The 27,814-nt window shown below is 37.7% G+C and overlaps 1 protein-coding gene across 3 annotated transcripts in view; it reads left to right on the plus strand.

Annotated features, from left to right (window-relative positions):
- The window catches only part of LOC129531666 (ranBP2-like and GRIP domain-containing protein 4), a 68,809-nt gene that overhangs the window by 35,810 nt on the left and 5,185 nt on the right, over positions 1-27,814 (plus strand). For 2 of the 3 annotated variants that reach the window (XM_055378237.2, XM_063695716.1), the window contains exons 12-22: positions 114-237; positions 1,159-1,317; positions 1,584-1,721; positions 1,984-2,130; positions 3,067-3,246; positions 3,334-3,417; positions 6,570-6,705; positions 10,265-10,359; positions 11,087-13,310; positions 20,395-20,534; positions 23,150-23,351. In XM_055378237.2, coding sequence (XP_055234212.2) covers positions 114-237; positions 1,159-1,317; positions 1,584-1,721; positions 1,984-2,130; positions 3,067-3,246; positions 3,334-3,417; positions 6,570-6,705; positions 10,265-10,359; positions 11,087-13,310; positions 20,395-20,534; positions 23,150-23,351 — 3,629 coding nt within the window. Of the gene's footprint in view, positions 1-113; positions 238-1,158; positions 1,318-1,583; positions 1,722-1,983; positions 2,131-3,066; positions 3,247-3,333; positions 3,418-6,569; positions 6,706-10,264; positions 10,360-11,086; positions 13,311-16,683; positions 16,773-20,394; positions 20,535-23,149; positions 23,352-27,814 lie in introns of those variants that run through there. The other variant, XM_063695717.1, reaches the window with a different exon arrangement.

A 27,814-nucleotide genomic window follows, 5' to 3' on the forward strand; every position in this document is an offset into this window, starting at 1 on the left:
ATTTAATCCTCATATGAAGATTTAATTTGTCATGTGACCCATTAACATATATGTATGTAAGCGCTGAAGTGTGTATTTAGAAAGCAATTTTAGTAAATTGAACTATTTTTTAGACCTGGAAACTCAGCAAAATTGAGACTTCTAGTTCAGCATGAAATAAACACTCTAAGAGCCCAGGAAAAACATGGCCTTCAACCTGCTCTGCTTGTACATTGGGCAAAATGCCTTCAGAAAATGGTGAGTTTTAAAGTATAAGCATTTTTAAAGAACATTACCTTAATTTTTTAAAATCATGAACTTTTTATTGAAAGTTTTTTTGTTCTGAAAACAGCAGCTTGGTCATATTATGACAGATGTGTTTTTTATTGCTGCAGAATAGTTAATGTAGTTAAATATAAGCACTTAGAGGAGCAATGCCTGGCACACAGTGAATGTTACATATTAGCTGAGCTGTTACTGTTATTCCTTAATAATTAAGTTCTGATAATTATTCAGCCTGAAAATTAAAAAAAAAATTAGCACAAGGCTTTGTAGGTAAGACCATTATAGATCTTTCTAAATATTTAAGGTGTGTTTTGTGTCACCATTAGGTGTAGATGGTCAGCCTTTTGAACAAACTGACACTACAGAAGAGGCAGGTTTCAGCTATCTAAAAATGGCAACTGTTAAAAAGTAGTTGGGATTGCTACGTTAGGGTGGTATCATTAGAAGCGTTTAAAAGTTGAGTGTAGAGGCCGGGTGCGGTGGCTCACACCTGTAATCCCAGCACGTTAGGAGGCCAAGGTGGGCAGATCACAAGGTCAGGAGATCGAGATCATTCCTGGCTAACACGGTGAAACCCCGTCTCTACTAAAAATACAAAAAAAACTCCAGTAAAACTACAAAATTAGCCAGACATGGTGGCAGGTGCCTGTAATCCCAGCTACTTGGGAAGCTGAGGCAGGAGAATTGCTTGAACCTGCACGGCAGAGGTTGCAGTGAGTTCACTGGTATTAAGGTGGTTTAGTTATTACAGTATTTGGAAGTTGAACAAATGACTATTGAGGTACCATTTGGTTTTGACTTGAAATTTTAGCCAGTCCTTACAACTTGCAAATGAACTTTAGATCTAATCATGCATGATCCTTAAAGTTGTGTGCTTTTAACTTTCTTTTTTAGGGCAGCGGTCTTAATTCTTTTTATGATCAACAAGAATACATAGGGAGAAGTGTTCATTATTGGAAGAAAGTTTTGCCATTGTTGAAGATAATAAAGAAGAACAATATTCCTGAACCTATTGATCCTCTGTTTAAACATTTTCATAGTGTAGACATTCAGGTAACAGAGTTCCTTTATGAATTTATTGGAGATGGGAATTTCCAGTTTATAAACAAAGACGTGGAGCTATAAACTGCTTAAATTAATTGCCTTGTTATTTAACGGTAATCTTGTTTTCTAAATTCACTAGCTCTCACAGATAAGATGTGACAGAGAAGAATAATGAGATGTTTGTCTCTTAAGATCATAGAAAATCTTTGGAAAATCATTTGGGTTTTATATTCTGAGTATAAACAATTTGACTAAAAACTATTCTGTGTGTTTAGGCATCAGAAATTGTTGAATATGAAGAAGACGCACACATAACTTTTGCTATATTGGATGCAGTAAATGGAAATATAGAAGATGCTATGACTGCTTTTGAATCTATAAAAAGTGTTGTTTCTTACTGGAATCTTGCACTGGTAAGTAGATGCAGTACTTGAGCTAAAAGTTTTATTTATTTATTTATTATTTTTTTTAAAAGACGGGGTTTCTCTGTTGGCCAGGCTAGAGTGCAGTGGCACAATCTTGGCTCACTGCAACCTCTGCTTCCCAGGCTCAAGCGATTCTTGTGCCTCAGCTCCCGAGTTGCTGGGATTACAGGCATGAGCCACCATGCGTGGCCAAGCTGAAAGTTTTTTGTTTTAAAAGGCTAATGATTTCATAAAAGCACTATTTGTATAGATTTTTCACAGGAAGGCAGAAGACATTGCAAATGATGCCCTTTCTCCTGAAGAACAAGAAGAATGCAGAAATTATCTGAGAAAGACCAGGGGCTACCTAATAAAGATTTTAGATGACAGTGATTCAAATCTTTCAGTGGTCAAGAAAGTAAGTATCAGGTTGTTGTATGTATGTTCTTACTGATAACCCACTGGTCAGTGTTTTTGCGTTGGTGTTATATTTTGGTAATTTCAAAAATACTCAGTAATATGTTGTTATTAATGCACAGAAGGGATGTGTGTGTCTAAATGCTTATATTTGCTTTGTCTTAGGTTTGGTGTGTCTTTTTAAACTTGGGAATCTAGGTATATGCTCTTAAAAAGTACTTCTTGGGGAATTAGAAAAGATTTCTAAGATAAGACATTGATTTTGTTCTCTTAGCAGTGTAATCAAAACAAATATTATAACCTCAGGACTAATTCTTAATGAACTTTGCTGAAATTGAAAGTTGTTGCTGACAACTTAGGAGCATTTCTTCTCATCGTCATCAGCCATTATGAACGCCCTTGTTTGCTTGCTGTCAGCTGTTTGAGATTGTCATGATGATGTTAAATTATGTTCAGTCTTCTGAGTGTTTTGTTGATTAATTTGTGTTACTACTCTTTTATTAGGATTTATGTTGTCTGGGGTATTGTAGCATCTGTATTTCTGTCACCATTGAAAATCAGTTAGAAAACATCAGTAACTTATTTTGTTCACTTGGAAAAGCTTTCCAAGTTAACATTCCTCTACAATTATCATGGTTAACAGAAGTAATAGAAAGAGCATGGACTTTAGAATCAGAAGATGTTAGATTGTACAACACTTTTCTGTGTTCATGAAGAAAAAATAGAATAAAAACAAAAAAATAAAAATAATAATACAAAACAACAAAAAAAAGAAAAAAGATAATTAAAAAACACTTTCACGTGTATTATTATTTAAAGTGTAAAGTGCTTATTAAAGTGACAAAAATGTAAATAAGATAAAATATATCATTTTAGAGTTTTTACTTTTGGAATTTTTTGCAAATGAAAGCCCTTAATTAATGTCTTTTATTTTTAGTTGCCTGTGCCCCTGGAGTCTGTAAAAGAGATGCTTAAGTCAGTCATGGAGGAACTCGAAGCCTATAGTGAAGGAGGTCCTCTCTATAAAAATGGTTCTTTGCGAAATGCAGATTCAGAAATAAAACATTCTACACCATCTCCTACCAAATATTCACTATCACCAAGTAAAAGTTACAAGGTAAACAGGAAAGAATGGAATCATTTCATTGTGAAATTGTTTCTAAGTGTTTTAAATGCTGTTTTGTTATTTTTATTTTTTTTTTAGTATTCTCCCAAAACACCACCTCAATGGGCAGAAGATCAGAATTCTTTAATGAAAATGATTTGCCAAGAAGTAAAGGCCATTACGGTAAGTCACTTAATTTCTCTAGCTGTACTTTTTATTCCAAGATTCCTTCCCTGGCCACTCTCTCACTTTTTTCTGAAGCTGGTCAAAATGTCCCCTTGCCATCCAAATAGTATGGCAAGGGGACGTTTTGGTCTTTTTTTTTTTTTTTAAGGCAGGGTCTTGTTGTGCAGGCTGGAGTACAGTGGTATGATCACAGCTTACTGCGGCTTCGACCTCCTAGCTCAAGAGAGCCTCTTGGCTTAGCCTGCCACGAAGCCAGGACTACAGACAGTCACACGCCACCGGGCCCAGCTAATTGTTGTATTTTTTGTAGAGATGGGATTTTGCCATGTTGCCCAGGGTGGCCTTGAACTCCTGGCTCAAACAATCCTCCTGCTTCAGCCTCCCAAAATGCTGGGATTGCAGGTGTGAGCCACTGTGCCCAGCCTACATACCTTGGTCTTGACCCTTTGCCATATTTTGTTTTGTTTTGTTTTGAGATGGAGTCTCACTCTGTTGCCCAGTCTGGAGTGCAATGGTGCGATCTTGGCTCACTGCAACCTCCACCTCCCAGGTTCAAGCGACTCTCCTGCCTCAGCCTCCCGAGTAGCTGGGATTACAGGCACCCGCCACCAGGCCCAGCTAATTTTTGTATTTTTAGTAGACACAGAGTTTCACCATGTTGGCCAGGCTGGTTTTGAACTTCTGACCTCAGGTGATCTGCCCGCCTTGGCCTCCCAAAGTGCTGGGATTACAGGTGTAAACCACCGCACCCAGCCCTTTACTATATTTTTGAAAGTACTTTATATGTCTCTCTCCTCATCTTCCACAAAATTTGAGACCTTCAAAGGTAGAAACTGTTTTATTTAAAATATAAGAGTTCTTGACACAGAGAAGTTTCCCGAGTGATTGAACTGCTATAATGTACTAATCATACTCTGGTCTTTGAGTTCATTCTCAGATTAGCTGTGGATTACATGTGTTTCAAATGTATAGCTAGGAATTGAAAAGTGGTCTGAGCTTCAAAAAGTCTTACTATATTTTAATACTTCCATATGAATTTGACTTCATTATGTAAGGAAATAGTTATGTATATATATCTTATTTTAACAATAGGGTTCAAAGGAGCTTGCCTTTTTTGGAATTGGAAATAAAAGTAGGTTCTTCCATGTTTATCAGGCAAGAACTAAATTATACTGCTAAAGTTACATCAAGGATATGCTGATGTGTGGCGATTATTACAGTGTGATCAGCGGTATTTGCAAATTAAGAGAATACTATTTGGTGGGGAAGACATTTTTGAATTTGCACAAAAATCTTGAATGTTAATTCTGTGTAGTCATGGCCTATGACAATTACATACAATTTTGACTTAACATACAGGTTTCAGGCTCCCAACATTGTATTCTGTGGAAGCATAGTGGAGCACTAGTCCATGAGCTTGAAAAGCTTGGTACTAGTACTGACTCTGCCATTAATTAATGATCTTGGGCCAGTCACTTCCTTTGTGACTGTTTGGCTTCTTATCTTTAAAATGAGAGAATTATTGAAGCCAGTTCTCATCACACTGAATGTTAAAAATTACAGTTATAGCAGTGATTGCAAATTCAAAGCTCTGGTGCAGATACCAACAGTGACCATAAAGTTTTCTAGGTGATTCCACTAGTTTCTTATTTCTTGGATGTGTATGTGTAGCATCTGGACTAGGCACTGTAGATGGATGAGTGGGGGAAATTTTATTTAGCTTGAAAGTTGAGATAGTTTTGGACCTCATGGTTAGGTCTTTCTGGGAAATTTTTATTTGAAACACTTGTAGAAAAAGAAAGCAGACATGCTAGATCTGTCCCTGACCTCACTTGTTAGAACTGGTCGGATTCCTGGGCTGATACAGAGAAGTTTGAAACTTTTCACAATTTACCTGTTTTCTAATACCACTACAATTTCTTTGGAAAAAGAATTTCCTGTTAAGTGTCTGTTTTGTAAGGGGACATTTTGTAGGTTCTAGGGTTGGGTATGGTGCTGTCATTTAGTTTTTTTCAGCAGAGATCAGGTAGCCACATAACTACACTAGACGGCATTGTATCTATCTGCCATCTTGTCAAGGCAGCAGAGTTGTGTTAAGAAAACATTTTTGGAGTCAGATGTGGTTCAAATTCCAGCTGTTATTCCCTGCATCCCTTTCTCTCATTTTAAGATAGGAGCTAATATTGTTTACCTAACAGTGTAGATAGTATAAAAATTAAGAGTTTAAGTGCATTGGACGTATTATTATATACATAATAAATTATCTGCAGCTACTGCTTTTTTCCCTTTCCTGGTGGAGCATTTGAACATCACCTGGAGAATTAGTTGTATTTTGTTTCAGCATGGGGTTAAGTGAAAAGCTAATTTGGGGAGGTGATTTGGCATGTCAGGTAGTCCAGATTGCAGTGTAGAAAGAACACACTGAAAGGATGGTCAGTGTAATGTTAGAGGACTGTGAAAGTTGGGGAAAGAAGTTTAGTTTGTAGGTACTTGTTTTTTTGAGCAGGGAATTGTCTTGGCTGGAGGTGAATGTCAGAAAGGTTAATGTAGGCAAGTGTAGAATGGAAATGAAGGTGTGATCATGTAGGAGGTTATTTGTTTCGGTGAGAGAGTTAATGAATTAGGTTTTGTATTAACGAATGAAAATGGGAGCAGATAAATTTTCAACAATTTAAGAATCATATTTTAAAATCAGCACCAGGTACCTAGAACTCATTGGCAAATAGAAACTTTCAAAAGAGATAATCAGGTCCGGGCGTGGTGGGTCACACCTATAATCCCAGCACTTTGGGAGGCTGAGGTGGTGGATCACTTGAGGTCAGGAGTTCAAGACTAGCCTGGCAAACATGGTGAAACCCCATCTCTACTATTATACAAAAAATTAGCCGGGCGTGCTGGCTGACGCCTGTAATCCTAGCTACTTGGGAGGCTGAGGTGGGAGAATTGCTTGAGCCCAGAAGGTGGAGGTTGCAGTGAGCCAAGATTGTTCTATTGCACTCCAGCCTGGATGACAGATCGAGACACCATCTCAAAAAAGAAAAAAAGAAAAAATCAGTTATTTAAATTTAAAAGAGTAAGTTTCCCCAGCACTGTTTCTGGCATGATATAATTAAATGTTTAAAATTATTTGATTTTTTTTCTTCCAATAGAAAGAAATGCAGGAGTTGAAACTAAATAGCAGTAAGTCAGCATCCCGTCATCGTTGGCCCACAGAGAATTATGGACCAGACTCTGTGCCTGATGGATATCAGGGGTCACAGACATTTCATGGGGCTCCACTAACAGGTGAGCTGGCAAGTGGATAATCGCATATTTTAGTAAAACTACTTTACTTCCCTCTTTTAAGTAGATAACGTGTGAAATCACGTTGTTTATATATGTTTGTTAATATACATGTCAACGTCTGTTTATATGTGACTTCAAAAGCTGTATTTGGTGTTACGGAGATTTTTATAATCCCAAGCAGAAAAAACGAGCCGTATGTGATCACGTGTATATAAAGGCTTAAAGAACACTTAATCCACACCTCAGATGAGCTGAGATGAGATTATTCCTTAAATTGAAAAATGTTATTGAATAGAGTTATGCACTAAGAAATGCTTAATTAAGAACCTACACCTCTGGGGAATTATTTTGATGATAATGATGAGAGGCAGGACGTTATATAGGAAATCTTACTTAATTTGAAATATTATGGTTATATAAAGAAAGAAAAGGAGTTTGGACCTGAATCATACTGGGTTTTTAAGTTCTGCTCTATCACTTACTATAATAGCTGTGTAAGTTAACCTGTCTGAAATGTGGAGATAATACTTGCCTTACATAATTACTATGAGCATTTGTGTATGTGCAGGTGGGCGTGGGTGTGTATCAGACATTTATTAGAGTATACAGTAAACAGTTAATGAACTAAGGTTACTAATAGTGTTTACTGTGGGTTGGCTATGTGCAAAAGTGCTTTGTGAATGTAATTTTATTTAATTACAGTAACTTAGAATGGCCGGTACCATTATTAATCCCTTTTTTATAAATAAGGAAATGGATAAAGAAAGGTTAGGTAACTTACTCATTATTATACAGCTAGTTATTGATAGAGCCGAGATTCACACTCCAGTGGTGTAACTCCAAAGCACTTGCCAGTATAATACATTGCTCCCAGGCAGCCAGAAATAACAAAATTGTTCCTTTTATGTACGACAGACTTCTGAAATGGTAGTAGTAGTGCCCTTTTTTTTTTTTTCTCTTTTTAGCCCAGGAAAGATTTAGAATAAAATCTAGTTTAGATGAGCACATTTGTGTGATGGTTCATATAGTTAAGGCAACTCCACTAGCCTTTTGTGATAGTATCTTCTCAACACAAGCAAAATAACAGAAAATCTTTGTGAAGTCAAGCTTATTAAATGTCGTAAGTCATAGATAAGTATATGAAATGTCTAACATTCAAACCTTGTTTTCCTAAAACCTTACACATCATATAGGTCCTTGTAAGAGGATAAACAAACCGGCTAGCCTTTCCTGGGGCTTTTTTAGTGACGTGTGCAGTCAGTTATTTGGTGCCTTGTGGGTCATGATTTCCATTTCTTCTGTGTACAGGCATAAAAGGTCTTCTGTTCTTTTATACAAGCACGTAAATCCAACATTCTCATTGTCTCATTTTATTCTTGCAATGACCCTGTGAAATGTGTAGAAGCAGCACATCCTCATTTTACAATTGAGAAACATGGAGACTCCAAATGGATTATTTACAGGTTCACAAAACAGCTTTGTGGCACTGAAAGGGCGAGAGCCAAGATCTCCTGATTTCTGTTCCTGTGTTCATAGATTCTTTTTCCTTAATGAAAGTAAACATATATCAAGATGGTCCTTGTTTTTTTAAAATAAGATGATTAAAATTAAAGATTAATGAGCTCATAGGAGATACTCAGAAGTACTGAACAGGGTGAAGAAAACTAAAAACTAACCACCTTATTAACATTTCTTATATTTGAGAGCATTTCCTTCTGGTTCTTTCTTTGTACATATAGTATTTTTTATGAGATTGTTACCATGTTACTATGTTGTGTGTAGATGAGCTAGCCTGTTTTTTAAATGTTACTTTAGTTCTGAGCATTTTTAAACTTAAATGTTTTTTGAATATTAATGAGTTCATGGTATCCCATCACATGGAAGTACTGTAAATTCTGTCACTTTATTTATGTTGTTTCTGGTTTATGCCATTACAAATTCTTGGACACTGTCCTAGTTTTGTAGGGTATTCAAAATATTCAGTTTATGCTCTTACCACTAGTATCTGATAGTGCCATTTTTGCACTTTTGCTAATGCTGACTTACTAGTTTATAAAATCCTTTGCCAATTTGTAGGAACAAAAGTGATATCAATTTTTAAGTTTTTTTAATACTAGTCATGCTCAACAATTCATGCAAATGGCAGTTGGTAGTTTTGCCATCTTCAGCGTGGGTACCTTCCAGTTGTTTGGTTTCTTGGTAAAACTCACACAAAACAGATGGAGAAGAGTTTTTGTATATCAACATGAATGTTATGTTAATGTGATTTTTTTAAAGCCAACGAACACATTTGTGTTCCTTGTGAGATCCTGTGCATGAATTTGTCCGGTAATTTTTTTGACCTGAACATTCTCATAATAGCTTCAATTTGCAAAATGCAACCTCGTCATTTTGTGGATTTTCACGGCTCACTTCAAAAACATGTTCCTTGAGGCCTATTATATTTCTTTCCTAAATTGTCTATTCATACGGTGCTTTAAAAAATTAGATTACTTTTAGTAGATTTATTAGAGCCGCACAGTTTAGAGTCAGTAGTCAATTAAAGTCCCTACTTAAACTTCAGACTAAGATTTTTTTTTATTTAATATTTTATTTTTTCTTTTTGCTTTCATGCAGACAGACATCTTGCAAGACTTTAAGATTCTTGGGCCATTTCTGTCAGGTTGTTCTGTGTTCTGTGCCTGCTTCCCCCCCATAGTAATTTCAAAATAGCTATCCTCACCTCTGTAAGGTTTCCAAAATCAAACTTGGGCTTCTGGCTAGCCTTTTCTAGGTCTTGATTTTTCAGTGCTTTCCAGAGGCAATTGTTTGGAACCTCTTGGCACAGTTTCTGTTTCTTCTTCCATGTACAGGCATAAAAGGTCTTTTGGTTGTTTTCTGGTAAAACTATCATAAAACAGTTCAAGCAAATGACTATTGGTAGTTTTGTCATTAACATGGGTGCCTTCTAGTCGTTTTGTTTCCTGGTAAAACACACCAAACAGAGGGAGCAGACAGTTTGTACATCTGCATGAGTGTTGATGTGCTTTTTATTTTAAGCCAGGGAAAACATTTTATGTTATTTATGACATCCTTTCCATGAATTTGTCAGGTGATTTTTGAGCTGAACATTCTCAGTAATAGCTTTAGTTTACAAAATACAACCTAGTCTTTCTGCAGATTTTCTAGGCCCACTTCAAATGCATTGACCATCAGATGGCATCTTGGTTCCTTACGTCCTTTCTGTGACTGAATGTCCATAATTCCACATCATACTGATCTTTCTTAGAAAAGGCAACAGTTACTTTCTTCTTTATTCCTTTTTAAATGCTTGTGAGGTAGTTCTTGTTGATCACAGCGATGCTATTCTCTTATTCTTCATGTCATATTTAGCAGTTTTTTTCTAGTTTGTCATTTGATAATCTTGATTGGTGTATTTTGATGTACAGAAATTTAAAAATTATGTAGTTAAATCTTTCTTTAATTTCTATTGGTTTTGTATTTATAGCTCTTGCCTAGATAGTCTTAACTGTAGTATAGACTTTAACAGTGTTTTCTTTCTTTTCTTTTTTTTTTTTAGTTGCAGCTACTGGCCCTTCAGTATATTATAGTCAGTCACCAGCATATAATTCCCAGTATCTTCTCAGACCAGCAGCTAATGTTACTCCCACAAAGGTAACAAAGGAATAATTTATACATTTATAATTATTTTCTTTTTAAATTGTTTAGGGTTCCTTCAAATAAATTCAAGAGAGCAGTTCACTATTAAAACTTTTATGTCCCTTAAAATGTAGATATTTTAAATTTATCTCCAAATACAGAAATTATCCTTCTTAGTCACCTTATTTTTGTGTTAATAAGTGTGACTATTTAGAATATTTTAAAAATGGGAATGGTGGTGGTGGATCCTTCATCATTCTGTTTTAACAGAAATAGAACTGTAATGCCCTTGCTGACCCACTATGTGGTAAGTACTTTCAGGCCTGATACAGCTGTATATATAACAATTGATTGAAGACTCAATATTACAGTGGTAGTTGAATGTGACAGCTTTGAGGACAGAGTGTTGGGGTGCATTTAGACCCTTGTTCTTCTGCTTATTTTGACCACAGGCAAGTTTCTTAACCTCTCAATGCATCAGTTGCCTCATATGTAAAATGAGGATAATAATAATACCTTAATTCATAGGGTTTTTGAGGATATTAAAATGAGATAATAATGTAAAGTGCTTAGAACAGTGCCCAGCTGGCACATTAATAAATGCTCAATAAATGTTATCATCATCATCATCATCATTATTGTTAACATCATTTGATAAATTGTTTAGGAATGAAGAAGGTATTTATTTTATGACTATTTTGGGCATGTGGATCAAGAAAATTCACCTTCATTTACATTTCAGGGTTCTCCTAATACAGAATTTAAGTCAACCAAAGAAGGATTTTCCATCCCTGTGTCTGCTGATGGATTTAAATTTGGCATTTCGGAACCAGGAAATCAAGAAAAGAAAAGTGAAAAGCCTCTTGAAAATGATACTGGCTTCCAGGCTCAGGATATTGGTGGCCAGAAGAATGGCCGTGGTGTGATTTTTGGCCAAACAAGTAGCACTTTTACATTTGCAGATCTTGCAAAATCAACTTCAGGAGAAGGATTTCAGTTTGGCAAAAAAGACCCCAATTTCAAGGGATTTTCAGGTGCTGGAGAAAAATTAGTCTCATCACAATACGGTAAAATGGCCAATAAAGCAAACACTTCTGGTGACTTTGAGAAAGATGATGATGCCTATAAGACTGAGGACAGCGATGACATCCATTTTGAACCAGTAGTTCAAATGCCTGAAAAAGTAGAACTTGTAACAGGAGAAGAAGATGGAAAAGTTCTGTATTCACAGGGGGTAAAACTATTTAGATTTGATGCTGAGATAAGTCAGTGGAAAGAAAGGGGCTTGGGGAACTTAAAAATTCTCAAAAATGAGGTCAATGGCAAACCAAGAATGCTGATGCGAAGAGACCAAGTACTAAAAGTGTGTGCTAATCATTGGATAACGACTACAATGAACCTGAAGCCTCTCTCTGGATCAGATAGAGCGTGGATATGGTCAGCCAGTGATTTCTCTGATGGTGATGCCAAACTAGAGCACTTGGCAGCAAAATTTAAAACCCCAGAGCTGGCTGAAGAATTCAAGCAGAAATTTGAGGAATGCCAGCGGCTTCTGTTAGACATACCACTTCAAACTCCCCATAAACTTGTAGATACTGGCAGAGCTGCCAAGTTAATACAGAGAGCTGAAGAAATGAAGAGTGGACTGAAAGATTTCAAAACATTTTTGACAAATGATCAAACAAAAGTCACTGAGGAAGAAAATAAGGGTTCAGGTACAGGTGCAGCTGGTGCCTCAGACACAACAATAAAACCCAATCCTGAAAACACTGGGCCCACATTAGAATGGGATAACTATGATTTAAGGAAAGATGCTTTGGATGATAGTGTTAGAAGTGGCTCAGTACATGATTCTCCATTGGCAAGTAGCCCTGTGAGAAAAAATATTTTCCGCTTTGGTGAGTCAACAACAGGATTTAACTCCAGTTTTAAATCTGCTTTGAGTCTATCTAAGTCTCCTGCCAAGTTGAATCAGAGTGGGACTTCATTTGGCACTGATGAAGAATCTGATGTTACTCAAGAAGAAGAGAGAGATGGACAGTACTTTGAACCTGTTGTTCGTTTACCTGATCTAGTTGAGATATCCAGTGGTGAGGAAAATGAACAAGTTGTTTTTAGTCACAGGGCAGAACTTTACAGATACGATAAAGATGTTGGTCAATGGAAAGAAAGGGGCATTGGTGATATAAAGATTTTACAGAATTATGATAATAAGCAAGTTCATATAGTGATGAGAAGGGACCAAGTATTAAAACTTTGTGCCAATCACAGAATAACTCCAGACATGACTTTGCAAAATATGAAAGGGACAGAAAGAGTATGGATGTGGACTGCATGTGATTTTGCAGATGGAGAAAGAAAAGTAGAGCATTTAGCTGTTCGTTTTAAACTACAGGATGTTGCAGACACGTTTAAGAAAATTTTTGATGAAGCAAAAACAGCCCAGGAAAAAGATTCTTTGATAACACCTCATGTTTCTCAGTCAAGCACTCCCAGAGAGTCACCATGTGGCAAAATTGCTGTAGCTGTATTAGAAGAAACCACAAGAGAGAGGACAGATGTTACTCAGGGTGATGATGTAGCAGATGCAACTTCAGAAGTTGAAGTGTCTAGCACATCTGAAACAACAACAAAAGCAGTGGTTTCTCCTCCAAAGTTTGTATTTGGTTCAGAGTCTGTTAAAAGCATTTTTAGTAGTGAAAAATCAAAACCATTTGCATTTGGCAACAGTTCTGCCACTGGGTCTTTGTTTGGATTTAGTTTTAATGCACCTTTGAAAACTAACAATAGTGAAACTAGTTCAGTAGCCCAGAGTGGATCTGAAAGCACAGTGGAACCTGACAAATGTGAACTGTCAAAGAACTCTGATATCGAACAGTCTTCAGAGCGCAAAGTCAAAAATCTCTTTGCTTCCTTTCCAACGGAAGAATCTTCAATCAACTACACATTTAAAACACCAGAAAAGGGTAAGTACTTTGTTGTTAAAGTTAAGCACAATTTTTCTTTCTTTTAATGTTTAGCTTGATGCAGACTCTTTGTGGGATACTAATGTTGGGATATAAACGATGCTTTGTGAACACCCCCAAAATGTTTGAGCAATTTTTTTTCTCCCTTAATAAGTTCACGGTGAGGTTTCAAAGAGCAAGAGAACTTAGTTAAAGACATTTCAGTAACTGGAAGATACTTCTATCATGCTAGGGCAGAGCAAAAGAACTCGGTACAGTATACGGACTCATGCTTGAATCATGCGCATTAACGTGAGTCTTTTTTTAAAGTGTTCATTTTCATTTGTTCAGTTTCTTTTGTCACTCAGAAAACATGATATTGAGGCTGGGCACGGTGGCTCACTCCTAGAATGCCAGCACTTTGGGAGGTTGAGGTGGGCAGATCACTTGAGCTCAGGAGTTCGAGACCAGCCTGGTCAACATGGTGAAACGCTGTTTCTACTGAAAATACAAAAATGAGCCGGGCGTGGTGGTGCGTGCGTATAATTAGCAGCTACTCAGGAGGTTGAGGCAGGAGGATCACTTGAGCACAGGAGATGGAGGTAGCAGTGAGCTGAAATCATGCCACTGCACTCCAGCCTGACTGAGTGACTGCGTGAGACTTTGTCTCCAAAACAAAAAAAAAAAACAAACAAACATGGTACTGAGATGTTCTCATTTTATATGTTATATGTCAGTCTTGCTCATGTATTAAATGAGCAAAGAATGAAACTACAGGGATAAATGAATATGTAAGACAGTCAGATTGGTGGTATAAATTGAGGGATTCTGGCTTTTTATGTTTTAAAAGCATATTCATTTTGTTTCCTAAAATGTTAAAAAATGAAATATTCTTTATTTTCTAGGATTTAATTTTAGCCTTTTTAAATCTAATCCCATGGCCTTTTGGACTAGCATCCCTTCCTCACAGCCTGAGAGCAAAGGTATAGAACTAGCATTCTCAGTATGAGATAACAGCAGTTTTTAGCAGCTGGTAGCCCTTAGCAAAGTATTAATAACTGTGGCTGTATGAAATTAAGTACTTACCACTACAACATGCATGTTAAAGAATGCCAGTTTAAGCAAAGTACCTTTTGACTGGTGGCATGACACCCTTGTTGGTTTGCTTTTTAAAATGTACTGGGATGCTGATTTGTAATGTACTTCATTGCTCTGCTATTTCAGATCTGCTCAATGAAGACCTATGTTTTATCTAATGTTTATGTTTAGCCACTAACGTCTGCCAGTATTCACATGTAGTGGCAACGGCATGTATACAATATGGAAGAGTGTCCCTGTAGGGCTGTTCTTTTGTGCATGGTTTAGAAAAATGTTGTATTTGAAAATGGACCCCATTTTTAATAGCCAGCATTCTACCGCTTGCATATTATATATGTTGCACAGATCATTTTTAGAAGTGTGGCTACTAGAGTGGAACAAGAAGTGGGATCTGTTGAAGGCCTTCAAGAACAGGTTAGGGAAGTGAAATCTCACCCTTAGTGACCAGTAACACATCTTAGCCATGCCAAACAAGTACAATGATAAAGTAACAATCTCTGATTTTTTTTTAAGTATACCAGTTTTATTACTAGCTAAGGTAGCTCTTAATCTTTTATTTTAAAGATATGGTCTTTGAGAAATGTGAAAAGTGCTAACTTAAAAGTGGATGTATACTTGCATACAGTTTCTATGAGCTCTAGGTTAGGAATCCCTGACCTAAGAACGAATGTGCCTATACACTACTGTAGAACATAGAGCCTTATTCTGTTTTGAATCTGATAATGTCATTGTCCCAAGGGACCTTAGAAATGAAGACTTTAGACATGAGTAAACTGAGGCCAAGAGAGGCTATCTGATTTACCCAAGGTGTCTTTACTGAGTAATAGCAGAAGTGGAACAAGAATCTGTATCTTATGGTGTACTGTTATTTCTCCTAGCTAGAAAATGATACTAAGTTTTTGTTTATAACGAAGGAGAGGGACAAATTTAACATTGTAAAAGGAAGGGCACTGGTTCTGCAGAGCAGTGTCATCCAATAGAAATAAAATATAACCTGTGTATGTAATTTCAAATTGTCATTTGGTGCAATGGCTTGTGCCTATAATCCCAGTTACTTGGGAGGCTGAGGCAGAGGGATCACTTGAGCCCACAAGTTCCAGGCTTCAGTGAACTATGATCACATCACTGCACTCCAGCTCTGGGTGACAAAGCAAGACCGCATCTCAAATAAATAAATAAATAAATAAATAAATAAATAAATAAATAAATAAATAAATTTTCTAGTAGCCATATTAAAAAGAATAAAAAGAAACAGTTAAAAATGGAAACAGATGAAAGTAACTTTATTGATAGATTTGATTTAACTCGTTGTGTCCAAAATATCATTTTAACTTCTAATTAATATAAAAATTAATGATATTTTACATTATTGTTTTTCACCAAGTCTTCAAAATCCAGTGTGTGTGTTTACACTTACTGTTAGCATGTCTTGATTTGGACTAGCCACCTTGTGAGGTTTTAATAGAATGTGGCTAGGCTACCATATTGGACACCATAGCTCTCAGAATGTTTCCCTGTCACCAGTTGGTATACATGGCATGCTTCATGACTGGCTTACTTTATTAAACTCCTTTAGCCAGAAGTTCTTCTTTACATTAATAGATCAGAACAGGTTGCATGTAGAAGTTTTTTCTCTTTCTAATTTTTTGCCCTTTGCATTGATGGTGGCTGGGGATGGGTTGTTTTCAGCCATATGAATGGTCTTAGATTTTATAGTGTTAGCTACCCATAGAGTAACAGTTTTTATTTAATTTTATCTAGTATCATGCTTGAACACAGGCAAACTAGATGCAACTCTAGTCACCCTCCATTCTTGGCAATTGTTAACTTTCCTTACAGGAACTAATCACAGTTGGCTTTGGATTAGTTTCATATGTATACTAATACTTGCTTATGTTCTAAAATTTTTTTCAATTGCTGCAAATGCATGGATATTTTGGTAAACTATTGTATGCTGAGTATAGTTAGGCAACACTTTAAAATTTTTAACCTTTTTAAATTCTAGAAATTTGTAGTAATTCTTTTCAATGACTATTAAGTAAACACAAGATTTTTTTTTTGTTTTCTTTGGTTTTAAATAGATTCTGTGTTCGCTTAGGGTTTTTGGTAGAACACTAAATCAGGATGCTAATTCTAATTCATGATTATCGTACATCTCTGCATCAAAGTATATGTGTTTTTTATCAGTATGCTGTTTTAACCTATAGATAGGTTCCATGGTTTTTACTTTCAGGTGGAGTATTAACGTCAATACTTAATACCTTATCTTTGTCAATTTTTTTGACTGGTGTTACAGCAAAAGAGAAGAAAAAACCTGAAGATTCTCCCTCAGATAGTCTCGGTCTCCTGACCTCGTGATCCACCCGCCTCGGCCTCCCAAAGTGCTAGGATTACAGGCATGAGCCACTGCGCCTGGCTGACACATGTCTTAATTCTAGTATTCACCAGATTTGTTTCGTGTTCTCCGTTGTTAGTCATCAAATTTATCTACTTTTTAAATAGAAACATTAGCTAGAGCAAGGAACTTAGAAACACTCAAGCGGCACTGAATGTGTAGAATTGCATAACCAATATAGCTTCTTTGCTTTCACATTTACAATTAGTTGGAGTTTTAGTTCAGCCATACCCAGTATCTTCCATTCTGCTTCCAGGAAGAGATGGAAAAATGTCAGCCATGATGATGCAGTATTTTAGTAGCAAGTTGATGGTGTTTTGGTTTCCCATGGGAAATATTGTCACTGGAGCATTAGCAGCTATCGGTCACTTATTAGGGTAAAAAAGCAACTTCAGAAGAATTTAACATATGCCAAAGAATCAACAAAGGAAGTAATCAGCCAGGGCAAAGGTCGCACAAGAGATTGTAATCTAGCAATCAGCAGTGGAATAAGCAGTCAGCTTACCAGAAACCCAGGAAAATGCTTCAGAAAGGGCAGTCAGGACTAAGGCAATTTAATGAAATGCAAAATAAATGAAATCTGAAGTTTAAAAATCTAGATTACAATTCTGGTTTCTAACTCAGTTATGAGACCTTGGGCAAAGTCATTAAATTTCTCTGAACTTCAGATTTTTGGAGTCAATAAACCAATACATGTCAAAGGGCCTGATAAACTTTACAGCTTAGACCAGGCGTGGTGTCTCACCCCTGCAATCTCAGCACTTTGGGAGGCCAAGGCGAGTGGATCACATGAGGCCAGGAGTTTGAGACCAGTCTGAATAACATGGTGAAATCCCATCTCTATTAAAAGTACAAAAATTATCTGGGCGGGATGGCATGCACCTGGAAGTCCCAGCTACTTGTGGGGCTGAGGTGGGAGGATGGCTTGAGCCTGGGAGGCAGAGGTTGCTGTGAGCCAAGATCGTGCCACTGCACTCCAACCTGTGTGACAGAGTGAGACCCTGTCTCAGAAAAAATAACACTTTACAGTTTATCAGCAAACAGGAAAGTCTTGCTAGACAATGTAATTGATTAGTTCCGTGCCCTGGATTCTGGGCTCTTAACTGTATGAGCACTGTAGGTGTGAGCAGCAACAATTAAGAAGCTGCAGAGGTAAAGGTATAAGGGCAGTGATTGAGGATGTCTACCAAGCAGATTTCAGCAAGTGTGTTTCAAGAAGTATGCAGCAATCTGAAATATCTAATCTTGAAAAATTGCTAGAATCTAGTCTTTTAATTTTGGCCAGTATTTAGCAGTAGTTTGGCCCTCTACTCTAAATTAATAAAAAATAAGTAGTACTATATTATGAGCTGTGTTATCTAACAGTTTATCTTAGCTAGTAGCAATTAATTTATAGCTTCTATTAAAATGACTAACATAGTTAAAAGTTTGATGACTAAGTTTTTTTTTGTTTGTTTTGTTTTTTTTGAGCTGGAGTCTCGCTCTGTCGCCAGGCTGGAGTGCGGTGGCATGATCTTGGCTCACTGCAACCTCCGCCTCCTGGTTTCCAGCAATTCTCTGCCTCAGCCTCCCCAGCAGCTGGGATTACAGGCACCTGCCACCGTGCCTGGCTAATTTTTGTATTTTTAGTAGAGATAGGGTTTCACCATCTTGGCCAGGCTGGTCTTGAACTTGCTGACCTTGTGATCCACCCACCTTAGCCTCCCAAACTGCTAGGATTACAGATTTGAGCCACCACGCCCGGCCTTGATGACTAAATTTTAAGAAATGTTTTAGCAATTCTTCATACACCTTTCACTTATCTTATAGTTACTTAATTCCTCTACTCCTATCATTTGATATTTTCATTTTATTGTGTATCTCTGTAAGGCCGAATCAATAGATTTTGAACAATCTCACACTTCACCTTTAAAAAAAATCTAATAGGCCCAGTTTCCTCTCAACAATCTTTGAAGAACCTTCGAGAAAGGAGAGACACAGACCTCCCGCTTCTAGACATGCACACTGTAACCCGGGAAGAGGGAGAAGGCACGGAGACAACTGACACGGAGTCTGTGTCTTCCGCCAGCACATACACACAGTCTTTAGAGCAGCTGCTTAATTCTCCCGAAACTAAACTTGGCCTGTTACTCTGTCTAAATATGTTCTTCTTCTTTAATTTCACTGTCTTATTTAATTACTATTACTCTAAGGTACATATGCTTTTTTGGGCTGCTCCAATAAAATTTCTTTCAATATTCCACTACCTGTTTGTATTAGGGTTCTCTAGAGGGACAGAGCTAATTGGATGGTTGGATGGATGGATGGGATGGATGGATGGATGCTTATTAAGTATTACCTTACACGATCACTAGGATCTGTAAGACTGCAGACTGAGGAGTAATGAGAGCCAGTCCAAGTTCCAAAACTGAAGAACTAGGAGTCTGATGTTCAAGGGCAGGAAGCATCCAGCACAGGAGAAAGATGTAGGTTGGGAGGCTAGGCCAGTCTCGCCTTTTCAGGTTTTTCTGCCTGCTTTATATTCACTGGCAGCTGATTAGATGGCATCTACCAGATGAAGGGTGGGTCTGCCTTCCCCAGCCCACTGACTCAAATGTTAATCTCCTTTGGCAACACCCTCACAGACAACACTCAGAATTAATACTTTGCATCCTTTAATCCAATCAAGTTGACACCCAGTATTAACCATCACACTGTCCAAATGGAAAAATTATTAAACAAATCTTTTTTAAAATAAAATGCTAGCTCTTGCCCTAGGCTTGAACCATAAATAAGTGGTGGGAAGTTGATAGTCACAAATAGGTGGTGGGTATTAGAAAGCAGGATAAACTATCCTCTCACCCTTCCAAGAAACGGACAGTTTCAGTTTATTCCTCTTGATGAAGTAATGCTAAATTTTTGTAGTGATGTTTTGGTATATTTTATTACCTGTAATTAATATTACTGTTCAAAATTTAGGGGGAATCTGTCATCTTCCTGAAACTTCAGAATCACCTGGAGTAAGGGTCATTTGTATTCATGGTCACTGACCACGTGGGGTAGAAACTGCAAGTCATGGTTCCTTCAGGCAAAGTTAATAGTGGTGACATGGAGGCATCATGATAGAGCAGCAGACTCCAGAAGCCAATTTGACTTTGTGATTTCTGAAAAAATTACCTGTCAACTGTGAGCCTGTTTCATCGTCTGTAAAGTTTGAATAATGATACCTACCCTGCCTGATAGAAGATTCTTATGAGGGAACATGATACGTGACCAGTAAATGTTAATGCTTTCCTTATACGTGAAATGACATAAGATCTTGGAAAATTAATAGATGGGAAGAAGATGTGTAATAAAACTGTCTGTAAACACAATTCTGACAAATTTCAGAACTGGGACTCATAGGGCTTGTATTCAGTTAGATTACATGCTTTACAACAGAGATACTGTTTTATTTGTGTCACCTACAACATATAATCTGTTGATTGAGGTATGCTGAATAGATGAATGGCAAAGAAAGCAGACCTATAAAATATCACATAGTAAGATATTTATGTTTAGATTTTTCTTATTTAGAATCTTCATCTGTAATGTATGATTTTGAAAATTAATTCTTGGAACAACATGTTGCAGAGCCTCCATTATGGCATGCTGAATTTACCAAAGAAGAATTGGTTCAGAAGCTCAGTTCCACCACAAAAAGTGCAGATCACTTAAACGGCCTGCTTCGGGAAACAGAGGCAACCAATGCAGTCCTTATGGAGCAAATTAAGGTGAGATCAGAAAACCTGGCCACTGTGAAAACCGCCAGTTTGGTTTTCTGGACCCTCCATACACATGCACCCAAGTTTAAAAATTCACATTGCAGATGCATCTATAACATCTTGATCTTTATATTAGATTCCTGATAGTGAGAAATATTGCCTTTTTTTTTTTTTTTTTTTTTTTTTTTTTTTTGAGACAGTCTTGCTCTGTCACCCAGGCTGGAGTGCAGTGGCACGATCTCGGCTCACTGCAGGCTCCACCTCCCAGGTTCATGCCATTCTCCTGCCTCAGCCTCCCAGGTTCACGCCATTCTCCTGCCTCAGCCTCCCGAGTAGCTGGGACTACAGGTGCCCGCCAACATGCCTGGCTAATTTCTTTGTATTTTTAGTAGAGACAGGGTTTACCATGTTAGCCAGGATGGTCTCGATCTCCTGACCTCGTGATCCACCTGCCTTGGCCTCCCAAAGTGCGGGTATTACAGGCGTGAGCCACCACATCCAGCCAAAATACTTCTTTTACACCTATTACATAAAGATTATTTCTTAATTCCTACTTTTGCTAAGAAACCGTAATAGATTTAGAAACTAGAGAGATGTTCACAAATCATTGTTCACATATGCTTAAATAAAAAATGGGTGTGAGTCTTTGAATTCTAAAGATAACCAGTGAATTTAAATTATTCAACTGATATTTATAGTACTGAACTACTAAACAGTTTTCAGGTGGAGTTGGCAAAGTGGCATGGGAAGTTTTTCCTGTTTAAAGTAGACACCAGAAACATCTAGGAATGTTGCAGAACAGTTGAGGATTACTCAAATGAGGTATTTCCACCCTGGCTCACTGATAAATCACCCCTCAGAATATAGTCATACTGCTTATTGAGGAGTTCTTATGACCCAGGCCCTGGGCTCTACATACATTATTTAATCTCATCACTGGTTTAGAGAAAAATTGAAGCTGGTAAATGGTGGAACAAAATTCAAACTCATAGCTGTCTGAAAAGTACATGCTTTTCCCCTGTACTTTGCTGCTCCTAGTAGATCTGTCCTGCCACTGTGCAAGGCCACTAGCTATCCTTGTCAGATTATTTTAAAGCCGAATTCAGTTATTTTCAGTATATTGTATATATCATGACATTCCACCATTAAATACTTCAGTATGCATCTCTATAAAATAACATTTTCCCACTAATAAAAACATTATCATAGCTAACAAATCACTAACTAGCCCAGTAAACCTAAATGACTTATTTAAATGTTATATTTTCTTTTTTTTTTTTTTTTGAGATAGTCTCGCTCTGTCACCAGGTTTGGAGTGCAGTGGTGCAATCTCAGCTCACTGCAATCTCCGCCTCCCAGGTTCAAGCGATTCCCCTGCCTCAGCCTCCCAAGTAGCTGGGACTGCAGGCACGCACCACCATGCCCAGCTAATTTTTTTTTATTTTACTAGAGACACGGTTTCACCATGTTGGCCAGGACGGTCTGAATCTCCTGACCTCGTGATCTGCCTGCCTCAGCCTCCCAAAGTGTTGGGATTACAGGCATGAGCCACCACGCCTGGTCAAATGTTACATTTTCATAAATTTATACTCTCTTCATGATTTCTTCGTCTTCTTTATTGTCACTTTTTTAAATGGTCCTAGGTTTAAGGACAAAGTTCGCTAACTTTCTTGCCTAACCTAAAATGAAAATATACTAAAAGCTATGGCTTGGTTTCAACCTGGAAATCTTCCTCAAAGACTTGAACATGATATTACCTTTTTTATATCGTTCTTTGCCTCATTTCTCTGATAGTGTTTTACATTGTCTTATATTCCTGAATTTTCACTGTGTCTGAACTTTTGTTTTGATTAAGTGCCGTTCACTGTGGACGTCTTAACTGCCTGGGACTTTAGGAACAGCGTAGGGGCAGGGGGTTAGTGGAGGCTACCGATGTTCCCCTCAGCCCATTTTCAGAGCTCCATGCCATACTGGCTTAGTTTCTATCAAAAGTAGAAGGCAGAGGGAACATCTTGGTACCAACCCATGGCTCCAGTTAGTTGCTCCTCATGGACACGTTCCATCAGTTCCCCAGCTTTCAACTCCATTTCCATGATACCCTGTGCTTCTGAGACAAGAACTCCAGTATTTACACAGGATGCATCCTCTCCTCTTGTCAGTGATACTTGGTAAGCTGCTGGACTGACTCATTTCCACCTCTTCATCTGTTTCTCGTGAGAATTTCTTGATGTGTCTCATCTACTTTTTCTCCTCTTGTATTAACTTGTTGCTTTTCTACTTCACCCCTCTTCCTTCCAACCCCAAATAGCTTAGGACAATGGAGTCATATAGCCCAACACTTGGTTCATACGCAGCAATCCACTTTCTAGGCAAATGCAGCTTTGAAACTATCTCATAGTTGGAGTTCCAGTTTTCATGTCAAATGGATTTTATACGGTGATGTCATAAACTCCTTTGAAATGCTTCACATGCAGCTGCTGTAGTTAACTGAATTCCTTCCTTTATTGCCATATGGAGGGAAGGGGGAAATTTGGGGGGAAGAGAAGAAAAATACATGAGTTCAGTCTGCCATATTTAATCAGAAGCTCCTAAAGCCCATTTTTAACTCATTTCTCTAACACCAGCTTCTCAAAAGTGAAATAAGAAGATTGGAAAGGAATCAAGAGCGAGAGGAGTCTGCAGCTAACGTGGAACACTTGAAGAACGTCTTGCTGCAGTTCATTTTCTTGAAGCCAGGTAGTGAAAGAGAGAGACTTCTTCCTGGTATAGATACGATGTTGCAGCTCAGCCCTGAAGAAAAGGGAAAACTTGCTGCGGTTGCTCAAGGTGGGTAAAAGGAGAGTCTCAGAACTTCTGACTTCTAACTTAAACTAAACAGCCTGGTGGTTGAGAAGTTGTCTGTATGTGTAACTTTTTAATTTTGCTCATTTGAATTGGGTCTGTCATATGAGTAGGCCGTGACTAGATTTGAAAAGCTGACTTTTTAACATCTTGAGGCAACTGTAGTACATTTATATAATTTTAACATTCAGCAAAATACAATAAGTGCTTAGCTTGATCTTCTAGCTCTTTGAAAATTGGATTTTTATCCTGGTGTTGAGTTCTGGTGTTCAGCTGAACGTGGTTTTGTTTTAAATTCTACTTTTTAAAAAACATTTATTAGCTTGTTCCTTTTCTACTTCACCCCTCTTCCTTCCTCCAACCCCAAATAGCCTAAGACAATGGAGTCATATAGCCCAACACTTGGTCTATATACAGCAGTCCACTTTCTAGGCAAATGCAGTTTTAAAACTGTGCCATAGGCCAGGCGCCAGTGGTTCATGCCTAGAATCCCACCACTTTGGGAGGCCGAGGCAGGCGGATCACAAGATCAAGATACTGAGACCATCCTGGCCAACATGGTGAAATCTCTCGTCTCTACTAAAAATACAAAAATTAGCTGGACGTGGTGGCATGCGCCTGTAGTCCCAGCTACTCAGGAGGCTGAGGCAGGAGAGTCGCTTGAACTCAGGAGGCGGAGGTTGCAGTGATCTGTCACGCCACTGTACTCCAGCCTGACGGCAGAGCGAGACTCCATCTCAAAAAAAAAAAAAAAAAAAACTATGATGTAGTTAAGAGTTGGTTTCCATGTCAGATGGATTAAATACTGTGATGTCATTAACTTCTTTGAAACGCTTCATATACAACTGCTACAGTTAACTGAATTCAAGCTGCATCTTAAGAATTATGGTTTTGTTTTAGTTTTAAATTACTTTTATTTTTGCCATTTACAAGCACAAGGAAGACGCTGTAATCTCTCTTGAGTTGTTACCCATCTCTAACAGTTTTCAACTCATGGACAATCTTTTGGCGTAAATAGGGGAGAGTTAGAGACTTAAATCCCACACATCATTTCTTTCCCCAGTGAAGAATTCAATGTTTATTGGATTTCTCTGTCACCTATACCTAGTTTATGTTCATTTTGCCTGTGTTATTGTGAATGTCTTTTTATAGTATCCTACATAGGGCTCATATATTGCATTTGGTTGATGTTCCTTAAGCTTTATTTTGTTGTTGTGTTTTTGTTTGTTTGAGACGTAGTGTTGCTCTGTCACCCTGGCTGGAGTGCAGTGGTCCGATCATGGCTCACTGCAACCTCCGCCTCCCGGATTCAAGCGATTCTCCTGCGTCAGCCTCCCAAGTAGCTGGGACTATAGATGCACGCCAGCTAATTTTTCTATTTTTAGTAGAGACGAGGTTTCACCATGTTGGCCAGGATGGTCTCAGTCTCCTGACCTTGTGATCTGCCCGCCTTGGCCTCCCAAAGTGCTGGGATTACAGGTGTGAGCCACCACGCCCGGGCATTTTGTTGTTTTTTTATCTATAACAATTATATATATAAATATATTTTTAATGTGCCACTTATTAATTGAAGAAAGTGGTCATTTATGCTATAGCAGTCCTATATTTGGGTTTTAATCATTACAGGGTAACACACTGAGCTTGTTCCAATTGCCTATAAATAGGAAGATCCAGGTGCAATTGGGTGGGATGGTGGACAAAAATACATCATAGATGGTATTGTGTGCTTTCTAAGACATCAGGAGGCCCAGAATGTCCAGACATCTACTTTTGACTGATTGACCTTATCTAGTTGGTGCTCTTTAACATTTCCCCATCACCTGTAAATCCTAATAACTAAACTGATAAGAGTCATCCTCAAAATTGAGCAGGCATCTGAATCATCTGGTATACTTACTAAAATTCCAATTGCTGGTCCCCAATTTCTGACCCAAGATTCTGCATTTTTAGCAATTTGTTGCTGATACTTCTGGTCTGGGGCCCATACCTTGAGAACCCCTGGTCTAGAGGCCTGAGAAGATTCAGGCTTAATTTTTTTTACAGACATACTTCATAAGTAGTATTGATAGTTTCTTTGAATCTGGTTTTTTATAATCTTTCTAATGATGAAGGAGGAATGTTCTCAATACTGACAGTAATCTCAGTTCTTCAAACTATAGGATAGGTTTCTATAGCCACAATAGTATTTTTGTCACAAGGGCCCAAATAAGAATACATCATGTATATTTTTAGTAGTTATTCAAATTACAAATTCACTGTCTTTAATTTATTCTAACAAAAGTAAACCTAATTTTATAGTTATGAAAAAGAAGAAATCTACTTCTAGTCACCTAAGAGTAAAACTGCCCCTATAAAAAACAAGACAGAAATCTCAAAATTATAACTAATTTTATAGTTATAAAATTAACCAGGACTTTAAGAACGTTTGCATTTTAAAATTAAAGTTTTCAATAGTTTTCAATACAACAATGATATTATCTCAAAATAATTAGCATGTCTAACAGCCCTCTTTTAAAAGCTCAGCATGTTTAATGTAGATGTTGCTAATATCCAGGTGGCTCCTATAAGTTAAGGGTCCATTGATTTAGAAGTTCTAAAAGAGACTAACGTAAGGGATACCAAGAACAGATATTTTTAAAGAATTTCATAGAGGAGATACACATTAGAAACCCAGAACTCTAAGATGTGCATTTACTAAGTCCTGTAAACAGACAGGAAAACACATTTAAATTAGTTTACCCTTTAAAGATTATTTCCTACTTGTCTCTTATCAATGTGAGTACATAAAAGAGACCTTACTACAATTAAAAACAATGATGGTTTAGCAGCAGATTTAGATACTTACATTCTCTCTTTAAGAGAGAGAATGTAAGGCCTGGTGTAGTGGCTCACACCTGTAATCCAGCACATTGGCAGGCCGAGGAGGGTAGATCACCTGAGGTCAGGAGTTTGAGACCAGCCTGGCCAACATGGTGAAACCCCGTCTCTACTCAGAATACAAAAATTAGCCGGGCGTGGTGGCGCATGCCTGTAATCCCAGCTACTTGGGAGGCTGAGGTAGGAGAATCGCTTGAACCCAGGAGGCAGAGGTTGCAGTGAGCCGAGATGGTGCCATTGCACTCCAGCCCGAGCAACAAGAGCAAAACTCTGTCTAAAAAAAAAAAAAAAGAATGTAAACTACAAGATAGTTCAAAAGAAATTACACAGAATTCAGCATGGGAGAAACAAAAAAGAAGAGTGGGAAAAGACATCAAACATGTTTTTACTAATCGAAGTTCTAAAAGGAGAGAAAAGAATACAGCACAGGTAATATATGAAGAGAATGGCTGGAAATCTTTCAGAACTGTTGAAGGATATCTATCCACAGATTCAAAAACCCAATAAAATCTCAAGCAGTATTTAAAAAAAAGAAGAAATCTACTTCTAGTCACATAAGAGTAAAACTGCCCCTAAAAAAGACAGAGAGAAATCTCAAAAGCAGCCAGAGAAAGAAGACACATTGCCTCACAATAGACTTCTCAACAGCATTGGTGTAATACTATCTCATGTACTAAAAGAAATAACTGCCAACCTTTTATATTTTCCAAGATCTCTTCTGGAAAACAAAAACTTAAGCATCTGCCTTCATTGAAAATTCTTAATGATGTACTTCAAGCAAAAAGGAAAATTTCCTAGGTAAAAGGTCTAAGATGCCAGAAAGACAGACATGCAAAGGAAACTTACCACCATATTACAGATATGGACTGTCAGTCTGAGTGGTCACACTAGGGGCATTTTGTTACCAAGGCCTTGAAAATAATAACCAACACTGCATACATGAGGGATGCCAGAAGAAAGGTCTGAGAGCCACTCTTCCTGGCACTGAAGGAAACAGGGCCCATCAGAGCAAACAAGTACCTTTTGCCTCTCTCATCTCCCTGGAAGCAAATGTTTATAATCTCTGGTTTTGTGTAAAGTTTATAACAGTATTTTTCATTCAGGTTGCTACCTATTAGTGGATGGTGAAATTAATTTGGTGGATCACATTCAGAATATTTTTTTAAAATCAAAAGAGTACAAGCTGGGCTCAGTGACTCACACCTGTAAGCCCAACAGTTTGGGAAGACCAGGCAGGAGGATTGCTTGAGAACAGGAGTTCAGAATCAGCCTGGGCAACATGGCGAGACCCTATGTCTACAAAAATTTTAAAATATGCCAGATCTGGTGGCATGTGCCCATAGTCCTAGCTACTCGGGAGGCTAAGGCAGCAGGATTGTTTGTTATAAGGAGTTTGAGGCTGCAGTCAAACTTCTGGTCGAAATCCTGGTCACGCCACTGCATTTCAGCCTGGGCAGCAGAGTAAAACCCCATCTTTAAAAAAAAATTAAGAAATAAAAATAATATGTGAGACATTAGAATATGCCGAATCTAGTAATGGTAAGCAATTATTTCTTGAAAGTCTACATATA

Source organism: Gorilla gorilla, chromosome 12 (genome assembly GCF_029281585.2).
Source record: "Gorilla gorilla gorilla isolate KB3781 chromosome 12, NHGRI_mGorGor1-v2.1_pri, whole genome shotgun sequence".
Taxonomy (NCBI): domain Eukaryota; kingdom Metazoa; phylum Chordata; class Mammalia; order Primates; family Hominidae; genus Gorilla; species Gorilla gorilla.